At 40.8% G+C, this 23131-nt stretch overlaps 1 protein-coding gene and 1 long non-coding RNA gene across 6 annotated transcripts in view; one reads left to right on the forward strand and one right to left on the reverse strand.

Annotated features, from left to right (window-relative positions):
• LOC308401828 overlaps positions 1-23131 on the forward strand; it is a 226244-nt gene that overhangs the window by 10782 nt on the left and 192331 nt on the right. The window lies entirely within an intron of this gene.
• LOC308400696 (NLR family CARD domain-containing protein 3-like) overlaps positions 3929-23131 on the reverse strand; it is a 40686-nt gene continuing 21483 nt past the window's right edge. For 2 of the 5 annotated variants that reach the window (XM_080888555.1, XM_080888554.1), the window contains exons 2-10: positions 17497-17575; positions 16704-16814; positions 16452-16529; positions 11798-11988; positions 7222-9004; positions 6557-6730; positions 5875-6048; positions 5750-5796; positions 3930-5620 (exon numbers count right to left, since the gene is read on the reverse strand). In XM_080888555.1, the coding sequence (XP_080744681.1) occupies positions 5103-5620; positions 5750-5796; positions 5875-6048; positions 6557-6730; positions 7222-9004; positions 11798-11988; positions 16452-16529; positions 16704-16814; positions 17497-17561 (3141 nt within the window). In that variant the 5' untranslated portion in view covers positions 17562-17575 and the 3' untranslated portion in view covers positions 3930-5102. Of the gene's footprint in view, positions 5621-5749; positions 5797-5874; positions 6049-6556; positions 6731-7221; positions 9005-9481; positions 11989-16451; positions 16530-16703; positions 16815-17496; positions 17579-23131 lie in introns of those variants that run through there. The other 3 variants (XM_080888556.1, XM_080888553.1, XM_080888552.1) reach the window with 3 other exon arrangements.

The following is a 23131-nucleotide window of genomic DNA, read 5'->3' on the forward strand; positions in this document are numbered from 1 at the left end:
CTCCTCCTCCTCCTCTTCCTCCTCTCTGTCTGTCTTTGTCCATCTCGCTCTACCGTGTCTCTCCTCCCTGCCTTTTGTCTGACTCTCCCTCAAATTAAACTTACTTTTCTGTCGTTATTGTTTTATGACAAGGGGTGTCAAACATACGGCCCAGTGCCATGCGGTGGGCCCCCATAGGGTCCAGTTCGGCCCACCGCATGGCACTGGTAATTGCGCGAGTTGTCATTAAAAATATTGCTCTTTATATCCAAGATTCAAGGTTTACATTTTTTTTATATTTTTTTTACAAAAATTTTACATGGATAGATTCAAGGATTAAAAAAAATCTACAAAAATCTACATGGATACTGGATCATTTAGTGTACGATTTATAATTATTTGGTGCATGAACTTAAAAAACCATTCATTTAATTGTCTTTAGGAAATTCTAAAATGATGTAAATTGTGTCTAATTGTTATATATATTTTTTAAATTATATTTTACACGTTTAACACAGAATAGCTGCAAACTAGAAAGGGCACCACGAGTACATGTCTGTGCAAATCACTCGAAAGTTCTTTATTTTCATAGTGAATAAAACATGTAGCAGCTTAAAAGCTTAAAAATAGCCACTAAAAATCCCAATTTAAATTTCACTGAAGTCAATCTAAAGATCGAGGGTACTGGCAAAAAGCAGTGTTGGCAAAGAAGCATGATTTCTTTATTTACTTCGAAATGTAGTAAATATGAAAAACGTTACTATTCTTAGACAAATCTAAGATTTTTTTTTTCTGAAAAACGTCTGTAAAAGTGAATGAAAACTTTCACCACAAGGTGGTAGCATTTTAACAGAAAGTACCAGCCACTTAGCAAAGGATTACTTACAAAAGGCTGTGAGACCCATATGACGTCTATTAAAGTCCGACTTTTCTCTGAGGCTGAAAGCCTGCTCTACTGGATTATGTAACAGAATAATCCCAAGACACTGATTTTTAAAGCACATGTTTCCCACTTGTAAAGACAAAGACTTCTTACATTTGCATATATTGTGAGGGAAAACAATATTTACTTTAAAGTGTGCACAGTGCTGCACCGAGCAAACAAAAAATGGGACTATATTGCATGTGCAGGGCATCACTGGACATCGTGTCACTTCAGCCACAGATCCTTGCAGCATAACAGGCTCACAGCTACAAATCAATATATTTGATAGCATGCAGACAATAGAAACATTATCTGTCTAGCTTGCTCATAAAAACATACACAACCATTTCTACTTACTACTTTGCTTTAATTTCCTGAAACATCTGATGTGCTCTGATGATCTGAAGTAACAAACTTTACTGAAGACTCTAATTTTTAAATAAGAGGCCCTGAAAAGGACTGAAGCAGCTGAGAAAAACGTTTTTTTATCACAACATTAATGATGTTCCATAGTTAGTTACATAGAGATCAGATTTTTTAATAGCAGAGGGAACTTAGGTTTTTCATTTAAACAGATTTAGTTACGTTTAAATACAGATGTAGATGATAATGTAGACCAAGAGGAAAACTATAGATGTTCTTCTTTCTGTATTTGTGTTTTTCTTTCACTTCCTGTACTCCATACACAGTACAGCTTACTGTCCTTTTAATGCAGTGTTATAACTCATGTTTGCAACATGAGTCTCAATAATAACTAAATATATAACTCACAAAAAGGTCTGCAACACTTAATTGCAAAGTGATTATTGTAAGAACCACGGCTTATAAATAAGTAATAGTGAATGATTATAATGGTAGAAGTAATAAATAATTCTGCTCAATCTTAATATTTGATGAAGCTGTGGTGGACACAGCTGTGGGAGTCAGTGAAGCAGGCTGGAGCTGTAAAACCATTAAGAAAGCCTGAAACTAACTCACCAGGCACGCATTAGGAGGAATAATTAAGAACAGATGGCATCAACAAAAACATGAAGGCAGCATTAAATAAGAATAAAGACCCACACATGAACCCAAAAACTGAAATTTAACAAACTGAGGTTTTGAGTAAACAACAGACCCGTTAGAATGATGGAGCAAAATTTAATCCAGTCAAAGAAGTAGAAATAAAATGAAATATTAACTAAGGATCAACATTAACACCAGTAAAATTAATAAAACTCTCCAACAACAATAAATGAAATAAATAGAAATGACATGAAATGCAAATTAAGACCAGGAAAGACAACTGAAAAGGTTAAACTGTGCTTTTAACTTTTGTTTGAAATGCTGCTAATATTGGAAAACGCCTAACATGAGTCAGTAGGTTATTCCAGCAACTTGTAGCATAAAAAGGCAAAAACATGTTGATCAGTGTGGGATCAGAAGACCTGTTCCTGAAAGGTTGAGCTGGTTTCATAGTTCTGAGAGATATCTAAATCCAGTACTTTGCAGGACCTTAACAAAAATAAAAACGTATAAACGAACCCCAAAAGTACCTGTGTTGCCCTCGGCTCAGGTGTTATAGGGTCCCGTTTAATTGTTTCAAACTAAGACACAGGTCCTGAAAATGTCCTTTTTACTTCAAGCAGAGAACATCAGCTAGATTCATAAATTAGCCAAGATATCATACAGTGCTGCCCCAAGTTAAGTTATTTGTACTTTGTTTATGTGGACCAATAAGAAACAATGATTTTGGATGACCGTAAAACTATGTCAGTTTTTTTTAATGACTTAAAGATATGTGTTGATGTAATATTTTTAAATTGCCCAACTTCATTTTCTGGTTTGGTGTGAAAAGTTCAGTTTGACTGTAGTTTTCTGTTGTGTTTATAGGACATGAATTTCCAATCTATTGTCCACTTTAGGCAAACTATAAGTTTGAAGATATGAGGGAAACTCAGAATTCAACGTGTTCCTAAATACAGTTAGTACTGGCAGAGAAGATGTGGCAAGTTTTCCATGGCTCTAACCCACATATACTCTGCTGTTCAACCCACAAATGTATTGAGGACATATGTATTTATAATGCTAAGTTTATTAGGAGAGGTGGGGAGACAATGTGCACTGTCACAATGACAGGGGAGTTAAAAACAACATTAAATACAACTTTTAAATAACAACTGAATCCCAAACCAGTAAATATACCTGACAGTGATTCATACAGTGGGCTGGGGCCCCCTGTTGTGCTGTGAAGCTACTGCAGTTTTGCTTATTTGTATAAAAACTGAATTAAAAATGGTAAAAGCAGCTGATTAGTTTGCGATGTGACTCATTACTCTGATGATCTTAGTTTACCTGTCTTGTATTGAAGTGTCCCAGTGTCAGGTAGGTCCCACATTAGCCTTTATGTAGGACTAAATGGTATTTGTTTGTTTTTTCTCTGGAGGTTTGGTTGGAGTTTGGTGAATGATATCGTGGGATCTGATCTCTAACTTCTGTTCTGTTTCCTTTGATGTAAAAGGCTTTTATTGTGCTGAACAGATAAAGAGCCCCCCCCTTTCTCTGGGTGTGTTGGTGTTGCTGAGAGCAGCTGTGAGGCAGACTGCCCCACCCTTTACTCTCAGGCGAAGTCACCTCCTCATTAACACGGTTAGTGACCTATAGGAAACATGAGCCAATAATAATATGGTTGGATTAATGAAGGTTTTTTATGTTCTCAGATTAAAATGACAGGTGGTGTTTGTGTTTCTTTCAAATGATGCATTTCCTGTATAGATGGCATGTATAAGCAAGTAGACTGCATGCATGCTGAACTGTGAAAAGAAAAAGCTTGTTTGAAGTGAGCTGGGCTTTGTTGTGACAGGTGTGCTTTGTAGCACCTGTTCTGTGCTCCACAACAGGCCAGCTGTGGACCAGGTTATGTTCAACATAAGAGATAATGCCCAATCAGGCCTCTGGAAATTAGCGGCATAATTCCTGGAAGATCCCTCAGACCTCTGTGTGTCGGTAATAGGAGAAACTAGTTTTTTTTAACAGCGTCTGAAGTTATTCCTTAATGAACATCAGTAAGACAAAACTATTAGAAACTTCTGCTTTACACTGCAAATTTAAAAAAACATTTTATTTTTCAACAAGCAGCCATTTGTGATCTAAAACAGGACACCAGTTTGTACATGTTGAATCACATCTAATAGTCTCACCTCACATTTGAATTCTGATTATTTTTCACTGTCTGACCATAACATGCCAACCAGGACCTAACATTCATTTAATAAAATACTAAATTCCTCGCTTGTGTTAATTGCAGACCTGTGATACTAAGACTTCTGTTAACTTACACAGTATTTGTTCCACACAAGCTTCAAGCTAAGTAAAAATAAAGGACAGAAACTAAACGCCTTTGAAACAGCCTCTCTCTCACACACACCTGATTTGTAGTGAAAAGGCTGTAAAAGATGCTCAGAGTTGCCACACACATTTTGATTTAAAACAGAGAAAGGTAAATTCTAAATAAAAGAAGACAAAAGAACATTAATACAGCCACCAACATCTACATTCTGCATGTCGAATGTGGGCAGCATGGTGGTGTAGTAGCAAGCCTCACAGCAGTCCTGAGTTCGGCTCCACCATCTGGTTAGAAACGTTCTGTTTAAAGTGTGCATGTTCTGGGTCTACTGGTTGTGTTCTCCTCTGTAGATCTTCTTGCTCTTTACTTAAATCAGCTGTAGATGGTTGTACTCATAAATTTATGCACCGTTAGTCAGTTTTTTAAAATGTAATCTCCTACTTTGTAATTGTGAAATCAGGCTCATTTACATTGAATGTATTTTTCTTGGCACTATGTTCAATTATCAAAGTGAGTAAATTGCTAATTCAAAGTTACAGATTAGGAGTTCAGAGGTTTAGACCTGATTTTGAGTTTGAAGTAAATACAAATAAGTTCTACAAAAAATACATGAAACAGAACTGCCCACTTAAAATGCTGACATTGTTTCTGACAAGCAACATTTTTGTGGGGGATATTTGTCACACTTAACTGTTTCAGATCATTAAAAAAAATATTAGAAAAAGATAGAGTAAATAAAGAATACCATGTAGCTACAATAGGTGAAACATGACCTAGAACTTCATTAGGACAACATGGAAAAACAATGGGATACTCGTAAAAGCAGTTTAATGTGTGGAACTGATGGACAGAACTTGCAGGTGCAGGTGAAACTTAGGTTAGCTGACAAAATGAAGCAGACGACTGAGAGTGAAGCTCAACAGCAGGATAAAGGGGTTCGTTAAAGGCTGTTTTGTAGCTATGAAGGAGGATGCAGCTGTCATTAGAAACCCTGTAGAAGGACAGCGTGCCAGCTGAACAATCCACATACACACCCACCCGACTGGAGCGCCATCCAGCTGAAGGCACGTCTACTTTCTTGTTACGGTGCAGAATGTAAAAACCATCATCAGAGAAAACCAGACACCAGGATTTGTCATCGTATCCCATCTTAAACTCATTTTTCTTTCCTTCTGTGACTCTTCTTCTGATTGTAATCCCAACGCATAGAAAGCCAAACACTTCCACCTCCCAGTAGCAGCGCCCATTGAGGCTCTGCTCACACAGCACCTGCTGTTTTTTGGGATCAGGATGTGGATGGTCAACTTCCATCCAGGTCACCTTTCTATTCCCATCAGAGAAAAGCAGGTTTGTGTGTGCTGTGTTGGAGTCCAGAGTGAGTTCACAGGCATCTGGAAATAAGAAAACACTTCATTGCAACAACAAAAAGAAGCCATGCCACTTTGAACAATGATCTGTTACTAGATCATAATTTCATTGATTTGTTACTTATTGCCACCAAAAATAACTGAAGTGCTTACATTTCTTGAAGCTTGGTTTCATTCTGTGACTTCCACCGTGTTCAACACTGTGGAGAAAAGTATCTCAGATTTAATTATGTTTCTTAATGAAGTTTTAAAAAATTACTTAAAAAAAATTCCATTACCTGAGTTTGCTCAGCTTGTATCGAGGATCATTCTTCAGCTTAGACAGCTGCTTCTCTCCAGAGTCTCCTGGGTGGTTGTAGCTCAGATCCAACTCTATCAGATGAAACGGGTTGAGCTGTAGAGCTGAAGCCAGATATGCACAGCCTGTCGCTGTGACCAGACAACCGGATAACCTGATAAAACAGACACTTTTTCAGTTGAAATAATTCCAGTAGTACATTTTGTTCTTGCTTACCAAACAAAGCAAGTTATGTGCCTAAACTGATGATTGCAACAGCTGACTATGATTGTTAACTTATTATTGACCTTCTGACCACACATAATAATACCAAACAACCCCCGTCAACCAACCCATGTAACATCACTGTGTGAAAAAGTAATATGCCAATGTTAATGGGCTAGTTCAGATGTTCCTTTCTTTTTCCACTGGTGGGTTGCCACTCTGGTATTAAACCAAGATGGTGACTCCTGAGTGTCAGAAGTGTACAGTGTTCAAGACAATTCTTTGTCAATCTAAGTATACTATCTGACTTATTATTGACAAAGACCTCACTGAAATCAGAGCAAGAACTATCATTTTTATTATACAGAGTCACATTTCTAGCAGTTTTCTTTTCAGCTTAAATCTGGCTAAAGGAGGTCCATTACTAGTGTCTTTTGGTGTACTTTATGTGTTACTACCTGAGTATCTCCAGCCTGCAGCACTGACTTGATAGTCCATCACAGAGTAACTTCAACCCTGAATCTTTCAGGTCATTGTCACTGAGGTCTAGATCTCTCAGGGATGAGCAGTAGAACTTGAGAGCAAAAGCCAAATGCTCAGCTGACACCGAGGTCACTTTGCAATCTGCTAACCTGTGGGTGGGTGTTTAAGTGTTAGTATAAAGAGAACAAAGCTGTTTCATTCTGTAGACAAATAAAGAAAAAAATTAAAGGTTTTAAAAAGTGTTATGAGACAGAAGTTTTGAAACCTTTATTTTTACATTTTGGCCATTCTCATCTTTTTGTTGTAAAGTATTGAGTAGATAATGTCAGCTGATTTAGCTAGATGATCTTGGCCTTCTTTGAGCAGAATGTTTTATTATTTTATCAAATAATCCTATCTTGTTTTATTCAACTTGGGATAAAAAAAGTAACAATTAAGACCATAAAGTCATCAGGGAAGTGGTTGCTGTGGTCATAAATTAAATCCATGCCATGACAAAGGTTTAAGGATGACACTTGATCAGCTTGATCAAGAACAGTTCCTTTCCAGCAAACCCTGACCTTACACAATCTGATTGACAGAAAAGTATATTTAACATGTTGTTATTCAACATGAAAGCAAATTATTGCTGCAAACTTACATAGCTTTTCTACTCTTCCTCACAGCCGGTATCAGCCTCCGTCTGCCCTCATCTGATGTGTTGTAACTCTTTAAGTCCAAGACCTCCAGATCATTCTTTGATACCTGTAGCATGTAGGCCAGTGCAGAGCAGTGCAGGGGAGTCAACTCTGTTTTTGAACGATCTGACAGTGCGAGATATTCCTGAATCTCATCTTTGACTTTGTGATCTCTCATCTCGATCATAGTCTGGAAAAGGTTGATGCAGCTGTCTGGAGAGAGGTTCTTCCTTCTGATAGACTTGAGGTAAGTCAAGATTTTCTTGTCAGTATCTTGGCTTTGATCTGGTGAAGGCAGCAGACCATGAAGGACTCTCCGGTTGGGTTCAACTAGGAGGCCAAGAAGGAATCTCAGGAAGAAGTCCAGGTGGCCATTTTTCTTCTTCTCCAGCACTTTGTCAACTGTCACCTTTACAAGATCAAGTAACGTATGGTCTTTGTCCTCCAAAATGAGGAAGTTTTTAAGTTCTGTAGTATTATTGTTAATAAAACAGTCATAGACAAAGAGAGCTGCAAAGAACTCCTGTACGGTCAGATGCACAAAGCAAAAGACCCTTTTGTTGGAAAAGAGTTGTTCTTCCAAATGGACTGTGGTGCAAAATCCAGAGTAGATGGATGCTTCTTTAATGTCAATGCCAAAGTCTTCCAGGTCTTCCTCATAGAAGATGAGGTTGTTCTTCAGCAGCTGCTCAAATGCAAGCTTGCCGAGTTTCAGAAGAAATTCTTTGTGTGTCTTCAGAAGCTTTTCTTTGTTTGTCTCAACCTTCTTGTCATATTTTCTGCTTCTACGCTTTGTGTGTGCAAACAGGAAGTGTGACATCATCTCTGTAAGAGTTTGAGGAATTGCAGTTTCAACCTCTCCTCCAAAGACTTCCTGGAATAACACTGCAGAAATCCAGCAGAAGATCGGGATCTGACACATGATGTCGAGACTCTGTGAAGACTGAATATGTTTAATGATCCTTTCAGCAAGACCAGGATCATGACTAAATCTCCTCCTGAAGTATTCAGCTTTTTGAGGATCATTGAAACCTCTTATCTCTGTCACCATGTCAACATGTTCTGCAGGGATCTGATTGGCTGCTGCTGGACGGGAAGTAATCCAGAGGTTTGCATCAGGAAGAAGGTTACCCTGGATGATGTTTGCTAGGAGATTACTCACAGGTGCTGCTTCCTTGACAGATGTTATAGTCTTAATGCCTTCAAAGTCCAGATGAAACCTGCTTTCATCCAGACCGTCCAGGATCAGAACAATCTTGGTTTTGGTATAGTCCACTGAATCTTTGAGTTCTGACAGTGTGGGGTGAAATAAAGTTAGGAGCTCATGTAGGCTTTTTTCACCTGAAATCAAATTCAGCTCTCTGAAAGCAAGACTGAAAACAAAGTCAAGATCTTGGTTTTGCTTCTCTTCGGCCCAGTCAAGAATGAATTTCTGCACAGCCAGAGACTTCCCAATGCCTGCAACGCCCTTCGTCACAACTGTTCTGTGGGGTTTGGTTTGGACAGAAAACGATTTGAATATGTGACTGAGGTTTACTGAACAGTCATTGGATGATTGCGTTTTCCATTTACTTTTGAATTGATGCTCTTCATTTAGTCTTCCACTCTCTCCGGTGGTGATGAACAACATTGTGTAGATGTTCTGGAGTAGATTTTCTTGGTCACCATTACCTTCAAATGTCAGAGCAAATTTCTTTTTCACTGCCTTTTTCAAATTTTCCTTTACTTTGACAGGGAGGATGTTCCCTGGAATCAAACAGAGCAATGTTTTCAGATTTGTAAACAGGAATTTATTACATTTTGTTTAATAAATAAAAGCTGCGTTGGGCAAAATTGTTAAAATTTGGCATCTACCTTTGGCATCCTAAATTTAGATGAAAACTGGAGTCTTAAAGTGTTTTCACACCTATGTTGTTTAGTTCATATAAGTACAACTCTGCTCATTTTCCCCTTTGGTAAAGTTTGTTTGTGCGGGTGTGAACAACAAGTATGATAATCACACTTGAGGAGAAGGTCTTGGTTCGGTTCCAAAGTCCAGATTGGTGCAGTTTGTTTAAAGTGTGAAAAGTGATCCAGCTTCGATTCAACCTAACTACCAGGTGTATTTTCCAAGTGTGAGCTAAACACCTTCCTGTAACTACTTATTCTTTGCATTCTGGACATTGACAGCATTTTAATCCTTGGTGATTTTAATATTCGTGTTTTTTTGTCACCAAAAACAACTTTTGGATCTTATTAATTCCTTTAATCTCATTCTGATCAGTAAAGACTCCCACCCATGAGCGCGGACAAACCTTGGACCTAGTTTTATTCTGCGGTCTGCAGCTATAGGATATTCAAATTTGTAACCTTAACCTTTCGGATCATATGCCTGTTTTATTCAAAATTTCTGTCCCATACTTCTTAGTTAAGCCTCCTCTTCCTGTCCGCCAATACCGCATCATTACACCAGTTACTGCGGAGCAATTCTCTGCTGCTTATCAGAATTCTGGTCTCCCTATCATGGACAATTGCTCCTTTAAGCAAAATGTTGATCATTTGCTTACCATGTTTAATGTCACCTGTACAAATGTCCTAGATATGGCTGCTCCTTTTAGAAAAACTAAACGCTCTAGACCTAAAACTGATCCCTGGCTAAACAAGGACACCCGGGCCATTAGAAGGACCTCGAGCCGATTTCTCTGAACTCTCTGGCTGAACTAGTCTCCTGTCTTAAGGACTCTATGTGTTACCTTGACACTATCTCCTCTAGTCTTTTTAAAGAAGTCTTTGACACTATTGGCCCTCATGTTTTAACTGTTATCAACACCTCTCTTTTTACGGGAGGAGTTCCACTTGATCTTAGACATACTATTGTCCACCCACTTCTTAAAAAAGACTAACCTTGATGCAACTGTTATTTCAAATTTTAGACCAATCCCTAAACTTTCTTTTCTGTCTAAAATTTTAGAAAAATTTGCTTTTATTCAGCTCCAGGCCTTTCTGGAGACTAATGCCATCTTAGAATCATTTCAGTCTGGTTTTAAAGCACCACATACCACTGAAATTGTGCTTTTAACAGTTCTTAATGGTCTTTTATGACTACCGATTCTGGTAATCACATCATTTTAGTGCTTTTAGATTTTGAGTGCGGCATTTGATACAGTGGATCATGGGATTCTGCTATCGAGATTGGAAAACTGTGTGGGCATTAAGGGTACTGCACTTAAATGGTTCAGATCCTACTTAACTGATTGGAGTTTTAAAGTTTTACTTGACTGACTTGATGACATTAAATCATGGTTCTTTTTGAATATTTTGCATATAAATGATTAAAAAACTGAGATTATACTATTCGGACCCTCTGACCTCCGTTTTTCCCTTAATGTTGACCTTGGTCCACTGGAAAAGTTCAGAATGCCGTTTGCTAAAAATTTAGGAGTGTTTCTCGATAGCTCTTTCTCATTTGAGAAACAAATAAATTCTGTTATTAAAACCAGCTTTTTCCAGTTGAGAGCCATTGCAAAAAACAAGACCATATTGTCATCTGCCGATTTCGAGAGAGTGATTCATGCATTTGTTTCATCTAGGCTTGACTATTGCAATAGTCTCTATTTTGGTATTAACCAGGTCCTACTCTCTCGTTTGCAGCTAGTTCAGAATGCGGCGGCCCTACTCCTAACAGTCACTCGCCATTTTGAACATATCACTCTAATCCTGGCACGTTTAAACTGGTTACCAGTACGTCGTAGAATCAAAATCAAGATTTTGTTGTTTGTTTTTAAATCTCTGAATGGATTAGCTCCATTTTATCTCTTGGACCTTTTAACTAATACTTTTAACTTTTTAACTTTAAATAATACTCCAAGCAGAGTTCTTAAGTCGGCAGATAAGTTGCTTCTGGATATCCCCAGAACCAGACAGAAAGACAGATATGACTGAGCTTTTGCGGTTGCTGCCCCCAAGCTCTGGAACAGTCTGCCCCTTAACATTAGGTCTTCACCAACGCTTGACATCTTTAAAACCCGCTTGAAAACGCACTTTTATTCTCTAGCCTTCAATTGTGACTAGTCTTCCATTGTATTTTCTATGAATGTTCACCATTTTCATTATGTACAGCACTTTGGTTCAACCCGTGTTGTTTTTAAATGTGCTCATGAATGCATTTGATTTGATTGAAATTTGAAGTTTTATAACTTGTCAACTAAGTCAGGCCAGAGTAAAAGAACTATAGATGCAAAAACAACCTTAGGTCAGAAGCTATACACATAGTAAAATGGTAAATGGCCTGTATTCATATAGCGCTTTACTAGTCCCTAAGGACTAGACCCCGCTTTACACATCCAGTCATCCACCCATTCACACACACATTCACACACTGGTGATGGCAAGCTACTTCTCTCTATGTCAAAAGAACATGTCACACAACAAGAAAAGGTTATCAGTATAAATGCAGTTTAGCTGGTGTAAGATTGCTGCAATCACTTTTATTTCCAAGGATAAATGGTGCACACATATCAAAGATCCCAGTGACAGTAGCATTTACCTGTGGAAGCTTACCTGTGCTTTCAACATTCTTAAGGTGGCATTTCTCAATACAACCCAGGCAGAGATTTTCTGCATGTGAGCCAGATTGATCCCAGTTTGAGCTCACACACTGTTTGCATAACCAGTGTCCACACTTGAAGTGGACTGGATCCCTCAAAACCTTCTTACACATTAGACAGCTGTTTGGATCCACATTGGGATAACTGTAGGAAAAACAATACAAAGCCTTCATTTATATTCATGAGCAGTTTATATGATAACATAAGCAAAACGATTTTCTCAGAGGCCAAATTCTTAAATAACATTTTTAAAAAGCTTCTTCACTCTGTTAAGGTGAGGTTATGCCCTGTTAACATCTTGTCCTCACCTGTGCTGATGTTTTGCCAAATATCACTGCTAAATATAATCATGAACAAAAACTTTAGGTCAGGTAAAATTCAAGGACGATGCAGCACAGGTTAGGTTTGTAAAGTTGCATCTGAATAAACCACAAGAGTTCTCGAAAAACGTCCTTTGAACAAATGAGACCAAAGTAAAGACATTTGTCCATGATGCACAGCAACACGTTTGATGGAAACGTCTGTTTACCAAAGTATTCTAGAAACAAATGTGAGGCCATTTGTCTGACAGTTAAATATTGGCAGAAATTGTTTAATGAAACAGAACCTGTCATGTTATTAATTATACACGTGTCCACTGTATGATTCCCATCCCTGGTGCTTCCCAACTTCTGGACATACATATTTGAAAATTACAAACTTTAGCTTTTCCCTTACTGTGCAAAGAATACTGTGACAGAGGGGTGTGCTTTTCATGTGATCCGTTACAAGTCTAGTCTGGTTGGTCTCACAACTACTCTCCCAGATCTGGTTCTGGGTGTAGATGGAAGTTCTGAAGAAACTGTCACTGGAATGTCTGTGGAGCACTGCTCCCCGGATCCTGCCAATTCTGGCTCCCCACTATCACTCTGTTTGGTCTGGAGGGCGTTTCATGGGAACAAGATGCCGAGGGTTCCGCCTAATTGTCCCACGAGGTCCCTCCACGAGATATGATTGTGGTGTGGTGTGGCTGTCAATAACGGTGCCACTGGCTCTCTGGTCTGTGAACTTCTTGCCATGGAGTGAGCCTGTCGAGGCTACGTGCGCGATGATGAAGGTTGTATGACCGCCTTGAGGTGACTTTTGTCGTGATTTGGCACTATATAAATAAAATTGAATTGAAATTGAATGACTGTGCCTCTTTAGTCCTACTCTCCTTCTCTCTCCGGGCGACAACCACACTATCAGGATGTGCAGGGTCAAGCAGAGATAGCAGTATTGGCACTGTGGTGCAAAGCTGTCTCCCCATCAAGAGTTGGGCTGGACTAGCCATTCTGTAGTGGGATGGCTATGTAAGCGAGTAGAGTCAATTGTGGATCAGCAGCTTTCTGTAATAGGTTCTTGACAGTCTTAACTGCCCGTTCGGCTTTGCCGTTGCTTTGGGGATATTTCAGGCTGCTCGTGATGTGACGAAAGCCATACACTTTTGCAAAATGTCCACAGCAGACTCAGCAGCAGCTTATGGTTTGTTTCCATTTGAAAGTGTATGCCAATAAGAAAGCTGCGGAACCTCCCACAAGCCCAGGTCAGACCTAAAGCCTCCTTTTTAACCTGAGCGTATCTCTGTTCTGTTGCAGTGAGGGAACGTGATGCATAGGCAACGGGTCTCCACTCCTCATCCCATCTTTGAAGCTGCACACCCCCTAAGCCATACGATGATGCATCCGCTGACACATTGCAGTCACGGCTTTGGTCATACGTGGCTAACACTGGCGGTGAGGTAAATGCATGTTTCAGGTCCCAAAACACTCCATGTGTCAATGTCCCACCTCCAGCTGTTTTTCTTAGACAGTGAGTCTCTTAAAAGTTTTTGTCTCTCCCTGTAAACTGTGGAAGAAACTTTCCATGGTGGTTAACCATTTCGATTGGGTGCCCTGCATACGTGCCTGTAATGTCCTTTTTTCCCCACATGCATGGCATTTTACTTCATGTGCAGGACAATCTTGCTTTGAATGTGATGGAGCGCCGCCACATTTTTGACACGTTGCCCCTTTCTTGCTGTCTTCTCAGAACCCACGTGTTTTAGCTTGACGACTATCATTCTGGAGAGGTTTGATTCTAGCAGGCTTACGACTAATTTTGTGCACTCTATCTATGGACTTAGCATTGATAGCCTCAGCTCTAGAGTCACCTCGTAAGGAGGATTGTTGTTGCTTTACCTCTTCACTTTGCCTCGTCATCTTGATAGCTTTCTGCAGGGTCAAATCTGGGTCAAGCTGCATGCGTGCTGACAGCCGTTTGTCCATGAGACCGACAACGAGCCTGTCGCGTATCAGTTCATCATGTAGCCCTCCACAGTTGCAGTGCTCTGCTAGTGCATACAGTGCAGTCACAAAAGCATCCACCATCTCATTTTCTCCCTGTCAGCGCATGTTGAACTTGGAAAATTCGTAGATCACATTTTTTTTCACAATGAAAAAAGCCTGGAATCCATCACGTACCCCCACGTACGTTGTCCTTTGCTCAGCTGTTAAACTCAGACCGCTGTTGTGCCAAAGTAGATATCCCTGACAGAATTTGTTTCCCCTGCGTCGGGAGCACACGGGAAGTACTGATGCTTTACTTTTGTGAAAAAGTTAACAATTACTATCGTTACATTACCATTCAGTTTGAGGGTTACAACAGAGAATTGTATATATTTATTGTTCTCACGTGGTGACGGGATTATTTTAACACAAGAACATTTTGCCTGATAATTGTTTTTATCCTCCTGTAACTTTACTGTATAAAGAGCTAAATCCTCCAAAGTTTCTGGAGTAATACCTCATAATAAGAAGTGTTTGTGTACTACAAATCAGGAATGTGGGATACTGTTTGTCCATGATTTACACAGGAGGGACAAATTGTGGCAGGATCATCCTGATATTATTTGTATCCCACTATAACTTTCCCGTATAAAGAGGTAACATCTCAAAAATTTCAGGAGTAGTTAGTCATTATAAGAAGTGTTTGTAAAGTAAAAATCAACACTCTGGGATACTGTTTGTCCTTGATTTGGACAGCCCAGCGTTTGCTCCCGACGCAGAGGAAACAAATTACAAACTACTTTGGCATGACACCAGCGTTCTCTGTGCACTTTCATCCGCCATATTCTCCCTCTCATTTTCCACAAGCTCCACAAGATACAGGTTCATTCGGTCGAGGTTGCATGGATCAGTACAGGACTTCTGACACCGTGCCGTGCTATTAATTATATGCGGGTCCACTGTATGATCCATAACCAACTCTTTATTTTTCTGTTCTTCTCTGTTCCACATAACATTCCATTTTGTTCAAACCCACCGGTCTCGCCCTCTAGCTGCCATCAGGCCTAACTACACTGACTGGCTCTATTAACATCTACTGTGCAATGTAATTACACCACAGAACCATGATCTCAAACACAAAAGCAAATCTGCAACAGAAAGGCTGAAAGGAAATAATTAAGGTGTTGCAATGGTCAGTTGTCAAACTCGAGACCTAAACCTGATTGAAATCCTGTACTAACGTAAAGAGAGCTGTGGATAAATGAGTGCTCACAAACCTCAATGAAATCAAGAAATGCAGTAATGATCAGATATTTTGTGTGGTAAAACTGATGTCATTTCTGATGTCATACCACAAGGCAACAGTATCTATTTTGTAGGGACGAAGGCATGATCTCTATGGTAGGAAGGTGAAAAAAGATATAGCCTGGTGTGCTGTACATTCTACTTGCCTAAAGTAAAGGAAAATTAATAGAGGTATGTTGCAGGGGCTTAAATGACTCATTCTGCAGAAGTACAGAGACAAACAGTGCCAGGAGCAAAATTCCAAGCTTAAGTGCATTGTAGAAAACGATATGTTTGAAGCTGATAGAAAATGTCAACAGTAAGGCACACCTTCCAGCTGTATATCTGAAACCAAGCCGGATGTAAGAAAGGTAATGTTATTGCTCACAATAGCAGGGCCTCAGATTATTGAAGTGTTCAACACATTCATATGCAGCAAACCAGATTAGGATGAAGGGAAGTTTGATAAAGTTATCTCGAAGTTTGATGCCCATTGTCCTCCTAAATATACTAAAACATCTAAGATATAAATTTTTCACTTACAAATTCAATACCAATGTGAGTCTTTTGAAACCTTTCTGATTAACCTGAAGCTCATGTACAACTTTGCTACACTAAGTGAGTCTACGCTATTAACATTGGGGACAAACATTCAGAAAAAAAGCTTCTGAGGGAAATCAACATGGCATTGAAAAGATTATTAAAGCATGTGAGTTTTCACATCAGTATGTCAAGACATTCAGCGAAATGGCCACAAATGCCGTCAGTGACATCTCTACTGCGGGAGCAGGTCCCAGCCAAAGAGGGAGATGCACACATGCAGTCTGAAAAAAGGATCTTTGACTGACTTGTCACAAAGAAACTAGAAATTGGTGCATTAATATGAACACTGAAAGAGATATCCTGGTAAAAAAAAAAAAAAAAAAAAAAAGACTCCAATATTCCTTAGAGTTACAAAAAAACAACTCAATCACTTCTAATCCTACCCTTCAGTATTTTTAAGAAACTGAGAGAAGATTTAGCAGAAATGAGAATTACCTGAGCTGCTGGTGAGTGGATTCATCGCTCTGCACAGAAACGGAACTTTCAGATGTGAACTCCGTTGCACTCTGTAAACTATAAAGATATATATATTTAGTGTAAAAACTTTATAAGCATTCACTGAGCAGTCAACGCTTTGCTCAACTATTGAAACTTTTTATGGAAATGCACTTTTTATCTATACACTGTGGTTTATTGTAACAGAAAGAGATCAGTAAGATATTTTATATTAGTAAGAACAATGTTTACTGTTTCCATTTTGATTCCTCATCTCTAAAGACGAGAGGTTCAATCCTGGATCGATCACTCTTAATGGAGACACATCTGGGACCCGTGGACTCGGCAACACTTTTCTGTGAACTAAGACGAAAGTTTATTTAACACTTTATTGATGTCGAGAGAAGTCACCTACACAAAAAATTTACACATTTAATGCAAAAACTGCAGGGGAAATCCTGAGACCACTCAACTGCACTAAAAATTTTTTTTTTCACAAATCAAATATGCCGTCAGCAAAACACACAGGATACACATCACACATACAGTAAAAGACACCCTAAACAAGTAAAACATCAGGATTTCCATTAAATGTATTTAAACATTTTACAACCCTGTTTACTAAATTGATAACACAACATATAAATTGTAAATATAAACAGAATCCAGTGACATACATTGGAATAATTGGAAATAGCACAAAGACGACACATCAAACATTGAAACTAGGAAAATGTATTTATTTATTGAACAAAGTAGGCTACTTTTTAAATTGAATGCCAGCAGCGCATTTCAATAAGATGAAACAGGGGTGTGTTTACTGCTGTAATACATCGTCTTTCTCTAAGAGACTGATGACACTAAGTGTTGGAAAACATTATTCTTTAAATTCCCCGGCACAATCTTTGAAGTCCCGAACCCCAACTTTACTTCTGAAGAATGTCTTGCAAATCATTTGATTTTGCATTTATTTACATTTTACACTCTTTCCCTCTGCTTTGGAAACATGGCTACATGTGATGATTTATGAATAGTTGAGTAATACCTGGCTGATGGCTCACAAGGTTCAGAAGCTGTTGTTGAAAGCTTCCTCTTCTTCTCCTCAGACATATCTGAACAGGCACCTGCTGCAGAAAAATGCATCCTTGAAATACTAATTTAATAACACAATCCTTCCTCATTGGGTTTTGAGTCATTATGAGACATTATAAGTCCAAGTTCACTGAGAAACTATCATGTTTGTATTGAAATAAGGGGTTCAACATAACCAGTGGCCTGTAGTATGAAGCAGGAGTTTAGCTTATCCAGGACTTCAGGATGAACCCTGGGTTAACCCTGCGACCCAGCTCACTTGCTGTGTATCATCCAAAGCAGGTCAAGTTTCAGATTAGAGACTAACAGGTACTAAATCACCACCTACTGAACAATCAGTTCTCCAGAAAATAGTAAAAAGTAAGAAGTGAATCACCTTCACAGTACAGAAATCCAAGGTTATTCCTGAAGGTACCTGCATAAGTCAAAATCCAGCTTTGTTGTATAGGCCTCTATACATAGGTTACAGGATCCTGCCATCACTTCAGTCTTTACTGTTAAACCCTTAAACTGCACCATGTCTGCAGCTGAGAGAATAAAAGCTTTAACTGTCTGGAGCAAGTTATATCAAAATACCGGGTCTTCAAAAATTGTCAACAATGTTTTCACTGATTCTCTATTTTACAGCATGTATAAGTGTGATATAGATTATCTGATGTGGCAATACGTTTTATATGTTTTGTTTAGCCGTCCTTAAAGCCACTAAATGAAGTACAGATTTTGTTATAAGTATCTAATCTAATCTGAATCTAATCTATGTCAAACTGATGTTTTTTTTTTTTTTTTAGGCTTTTGAATTGTAAGCTTCAAGTTTCAAAGGATCCAGTTTATATTTCCAGAGCTCTGATGGGCATCTATCACCTTAGACATAAACAGCAGCACTGAGAGCAAGCTTGGTTATACAATTTTAATTAAAATGTTTGTTTTCCCATCATGTGCATTAAATCATCATATTAATGATTTTCTGCACCAACAGTGTTGGTTTTTAAGGTATTTACAAAGTTCTGATCAGAATTTTATCATCATCATGTAATGTCTCTAATAAAATGTTACACTCATAGGGATCACTTTGCGCGGTGGAAGAGTCATATGACCCATGAAACGGCTCTTTTACATTGATGCTGCCAAGACCACCCTGTTCTTGTGAACGTGTAGGGCCGGCATGGGGAATTCCAGGCCTCAAGGGCTGGTGTCCTGTAGGTTTTAGATGTGACCTTGATCCAACACATCTTATTTAAATTGCTAAATTATCTCTTCAATATGTCTTGAAGTTCTCCAGAAACCTGTTAATGAAGAGGGTGATATCTAAATCTGCAAGACACCGGCCCTTGAGGGCTGGAGTTTCCCAGCCCTGGCGTAGGGGAAACCCAAATTAATGTTTGAACTTGTTAACCAGCTTCATGTGACGGTTTATCCTGATCGCCAGCTCAGTCTGGCAGTAGCAGACTTTGTGGATTGACAAAAAGGACCCAAAATGCAGACTCCAAGGAAGAGAGAAAAAAATTTGAATGCTAACAAAAACCAAGCCGTTTAATGAGGCTGGTAAAATAAGGTACAAACAAAGGGCAAGGCAAACTGAAGCAAAACTGACATTAACCTAAACTGGGAGAACTAAACAAACAAGAAGAAAAACCTAGACATGAAACTTGGAAACATGGCGTGGAAAACATGACGTGAACAATAGATGACCTGACAAAGAATGAACACACAGTCTAAATACACACAAGGATGATTAGGGGAAGTGGAAACACATGGGGAAACAGCGGACACAAGTCTGACATAACGACACAAAGGCTGTGTCCCAATTCAGAGACCGCACGCTTGAAGTACGCGCACTACGCGTACTACGTACGGTGCGTACTATAAGTACGAGAAGTGCGGAAGTGAGAGGCTTGTGAAATGGGACGGTCTAGCCTTCGTCGCACTGTTCAGGTTGCCTAGCAACCATGATACTAATCGCGAGAAACGTTACATACAGCTTTGTATGTAAGACCGGAAGACGATCAAAGCAGCCAAACGTGAGTACAGGGACAGGGTGGAGCAACAGTTTGACAACCCTCGGAGTATGTGGCAGGGACTAAACACGATCACAGACTTTAGAGGGAAAACCAGCACACCGCAGACCACGGCCTCTCTGTGTGAGGATCTAAACGTATTCTACGCTAGATTCGACACAGCGAACACCATGAGACCGGACAGTGTGCGCACCGCGGATGACGTCAGTGCGCACACTGTGTCTGAGGAGGATGTGCGGAAGTGCTTCAGGAAGGTGAACGCACGCAAAGCTACTGGTCCGGACGGGATTCCCGGCCGCGTCCTCAAGTCATGCGCGGCTCAGCTGGCTGGAGTGTTCACACACATCTTCAACCTTTCCCTCTCTCTGTCTGTAGTCCCAGCCTGCTTCAAAATGGCCACCATCGTCCCTGTACCCAAATCCTCCACCATCTCCTCATTGAACGACTGGCGACCTGTAGCCCTGACCCCCATGGTGAGCAAATGCTTCGAGAAGCTGGTCAGGGACTTCATCTGCTCTGCACTACCCGACTCACTGGACCCTCTACAGTTCGCATACCGCCACAACAGGTCCACTGATGATGCCATAGCCCTGACACTACATACTGCCCTGTCACACCTGGAGAAGAGAGACACCTATGTGAGAATGCTGTTTGTAGATTACAGCTCAGCATTCAATACCATCGTTCCCTCGAAGCTGGACAGGAAACTGCAGGATCTAGGACTGAGCAGCTCCCTCTGCAGCTGGATCCTTAGCTTCCTGTCTGACAGACGCCAGGTGGTCAGACTGGGCAGCATCACCTCATCCCCCATCACACTGAACACTGGTGCTCCACAGGGGTGTGTACTGAGCCCTCTCCTGTACTCACTCTACACCTACGACTGCACAGCCACTAACAGCTCCAACATCATTGTGAAGTTTGCGGACGACACTACAGTGGTGGGTCTTATCACCAACGGTGATGAGACGGCTTACAGGGAGGAGGTCAGCGCCCTGACCCACTGGTGTCAAGACAACCATCTCACCCTCAACGTCGCAAAGACAAAGGAGTTGATAGTGGACTTCCGGAGGTGCAGAGAAGTACACACCCCCATCACCATCAACGGCGCTGCTGTGGAGAGAGTGAGCAGCTTCCGGTTCCTTGGCGTACACCTGGCTGAGGATCTTACGTGGTCAGTACACACAAACAAAACAGTGAAGAAGGCGCAGCAGCGCCTCTTCTTTCCCAGGAGACTGAAAAGATTCGGCATGAGCCCCCGCATCCTCAGGACCTTCTATCACTGTGCCATTGAGAGCATCCTCACTGGATGCATCACCACCTGGTATGGCAACAGCACCGCCTACAACTGCAAAGCTCTCCAGCGAGTAGTGCGGTGCTCTGAACGGATAATTGGAGGTGAGCTTCCCTCCCTCCAAGACATCTACAGGAAGCGCTGCCTGAGGAAAGCGGGGAGGATCATCAAGGACTCCAGTCACCCCAGCCATAAACTGTTCAGACTGCTTCCATCAGGAAGGAGGTTCTGCAGCATCCGGTCCCGTACCAGCAGACTGAGAGACAGCTTTTTCCATCAGGCCATCAGACTGCTGAACACGTCATAGACACCTCAGCTTCACTACTGGAACTTCAACATTATGCACTCCACACTGTATATAAATGCCACTTGTTTTGCACATATTCAACTCTGTATATTTTATATATTTTATTTTATTTTATTTTATTTTTTTTTTGAGGTACACCTGTGCACTACTCATGATGTCAGATCAGCATCCTGATGTGGCACACCTGTGAGGTGGGATGGATTATCTCAATATAGCAGATGTGCCCACTACCACACATTTGGACTGATTTGTGACCACTGTTTGGGAGGGATGGTTATATTGTGTATCTGGAATGAATTTTAGGTCTCTACGTCCATCCCATGGGGAATGGGAGCAAAAACAAAAGTGTTGCGTTTATATTTTTGTTCAGTGTATATATATATATATATATATATATATATATATATATATATATATATATATATATATGTGACGATTGACGAGTCAGGACGCCAGGTCAGGGGGGAGATATCATCAGCCAAGATTACCAAGATTACGTGAAGTACCCACAGAAGGTCTGCTAGATGATGTTAATGCAGCACTACGGACGATACCTACAACCACGATTACCGACACTAACAAGCTGATCTACAATACGGCAGCAGTGATCAGTGAGATGCTTGGCTACAAGTTGAACAGCCACAAGGGGCAGTACCCTCCATGGAGAAGGAGGCTAGAGGGCAAGATCAAAGTAGCACGGAGGGAGGTTAGCCAACTAACGGAGTTGCAGAAAGGTGCAGCAAAGAAGGTACATAAGAAATACAGCAAACTGTCCATACCTGAGGCCTTGGAAACTGCCAAGCAACGACTCACAGCCTTGGCCAGCCGCTTGAGGAGGTACACCAGAGAGATAGAAGGCAGGAGAATAAACCAGCTGTTCTCCACAGAACCAGCAAAGGTGTACTCTCAGTGGCAAGGGAACAATAAGAGAACAGCACCACCAAGGCTGGAGACGGAGCAATACTGGAAGAGCATATGGGAGAAGGACGCAACCCATAACGGCAATGCTCAGTGGCTAGTGGATCTGAGGGCAGACCACAGCGACCTCCCTGAACAGGGTCCAGTAACCATCACAGTGGCAGATATCCAAGAAAGGGTCTCCAGTATGAAGAGTTGGACAGCACCAGGGCCCGACATGGTTCATGCCTACTGGCTAAAGAAGCTGCCTGCACTCCACGAGCGTCTGGCAGCACAAATGAACCAGCTGCTAGTTAACGAGAGACACCCGGAATGGCTAACTGAAGGCCGGACGGTCCTGATCCCCAAGGACCCCAAGAAGGGACCGGTCCCCTCCAACTACCGATCAATAACCTGCCTCAGTACTGGAAGTCCCACAGGAGCTTAGCTCGGTCATTCTCCACCACCCTTGGGGGCATCTCCCATTTTGACCTCGGGACTTCCAGGTTATACTCGGCACAGATGTTTCTGTACACTATGCCGGCCACTTGGTTATGGCGTTCCATGTATGCCTTGCCTGCTAGCATCTTGCACCCTGTTGTTATGTGCTGGATTGTCTCAGGGGCATCTTTACACAGCCTGCACCTGGGGTCTTGTCTGGTGTGATAGACCCCAGCCTCTATGGATCTTAAACTCGGAGCTTGTTCTTGTGCTGCCATGATTAGTGCCTCTGTGCTGTCTTTCAGTCCGGCTTTGTCCAGCCACTGGTAGGATTTCTGGATATCAGCCACCTCCTCTATCTGCCGGTGGTACACACACATATATATACCAATATTAGGGGGGATTCGTGCACAGTCGTAAATTCCCACAGTGTGCACAATGTGCTTCGAATATTGTGCGTAGTTTTTGTTTTATACAGTGTCAGCCAGGCATCTGACTATGAAAAAATTACACTCCAAAAGACCCCGGGCTTAAGCCCAGTAAGCCGCCCCCCCCACCCCCACCCCCGCTCCGCCACTGGGAACCATGAGGGCAGACGAGACAATATAAACTTGACAACATAAGACACGCAGCAAGA

Source organism: Rhamphochromis sp. 'chilingali', assembly GCF_963969265.1.
Source record: "Rhamphochromis sp. 'chilingali' genome assembly, chromosome: 1".
Taxonomy (NCBI): domain Eukaryota; kingdom Metazoa; phylum Chordata; class Actinopteri; order Cichliformes; family Cichlidae; genus Rhamphochromis; species Rhamphochromis sp. 'chilingali'.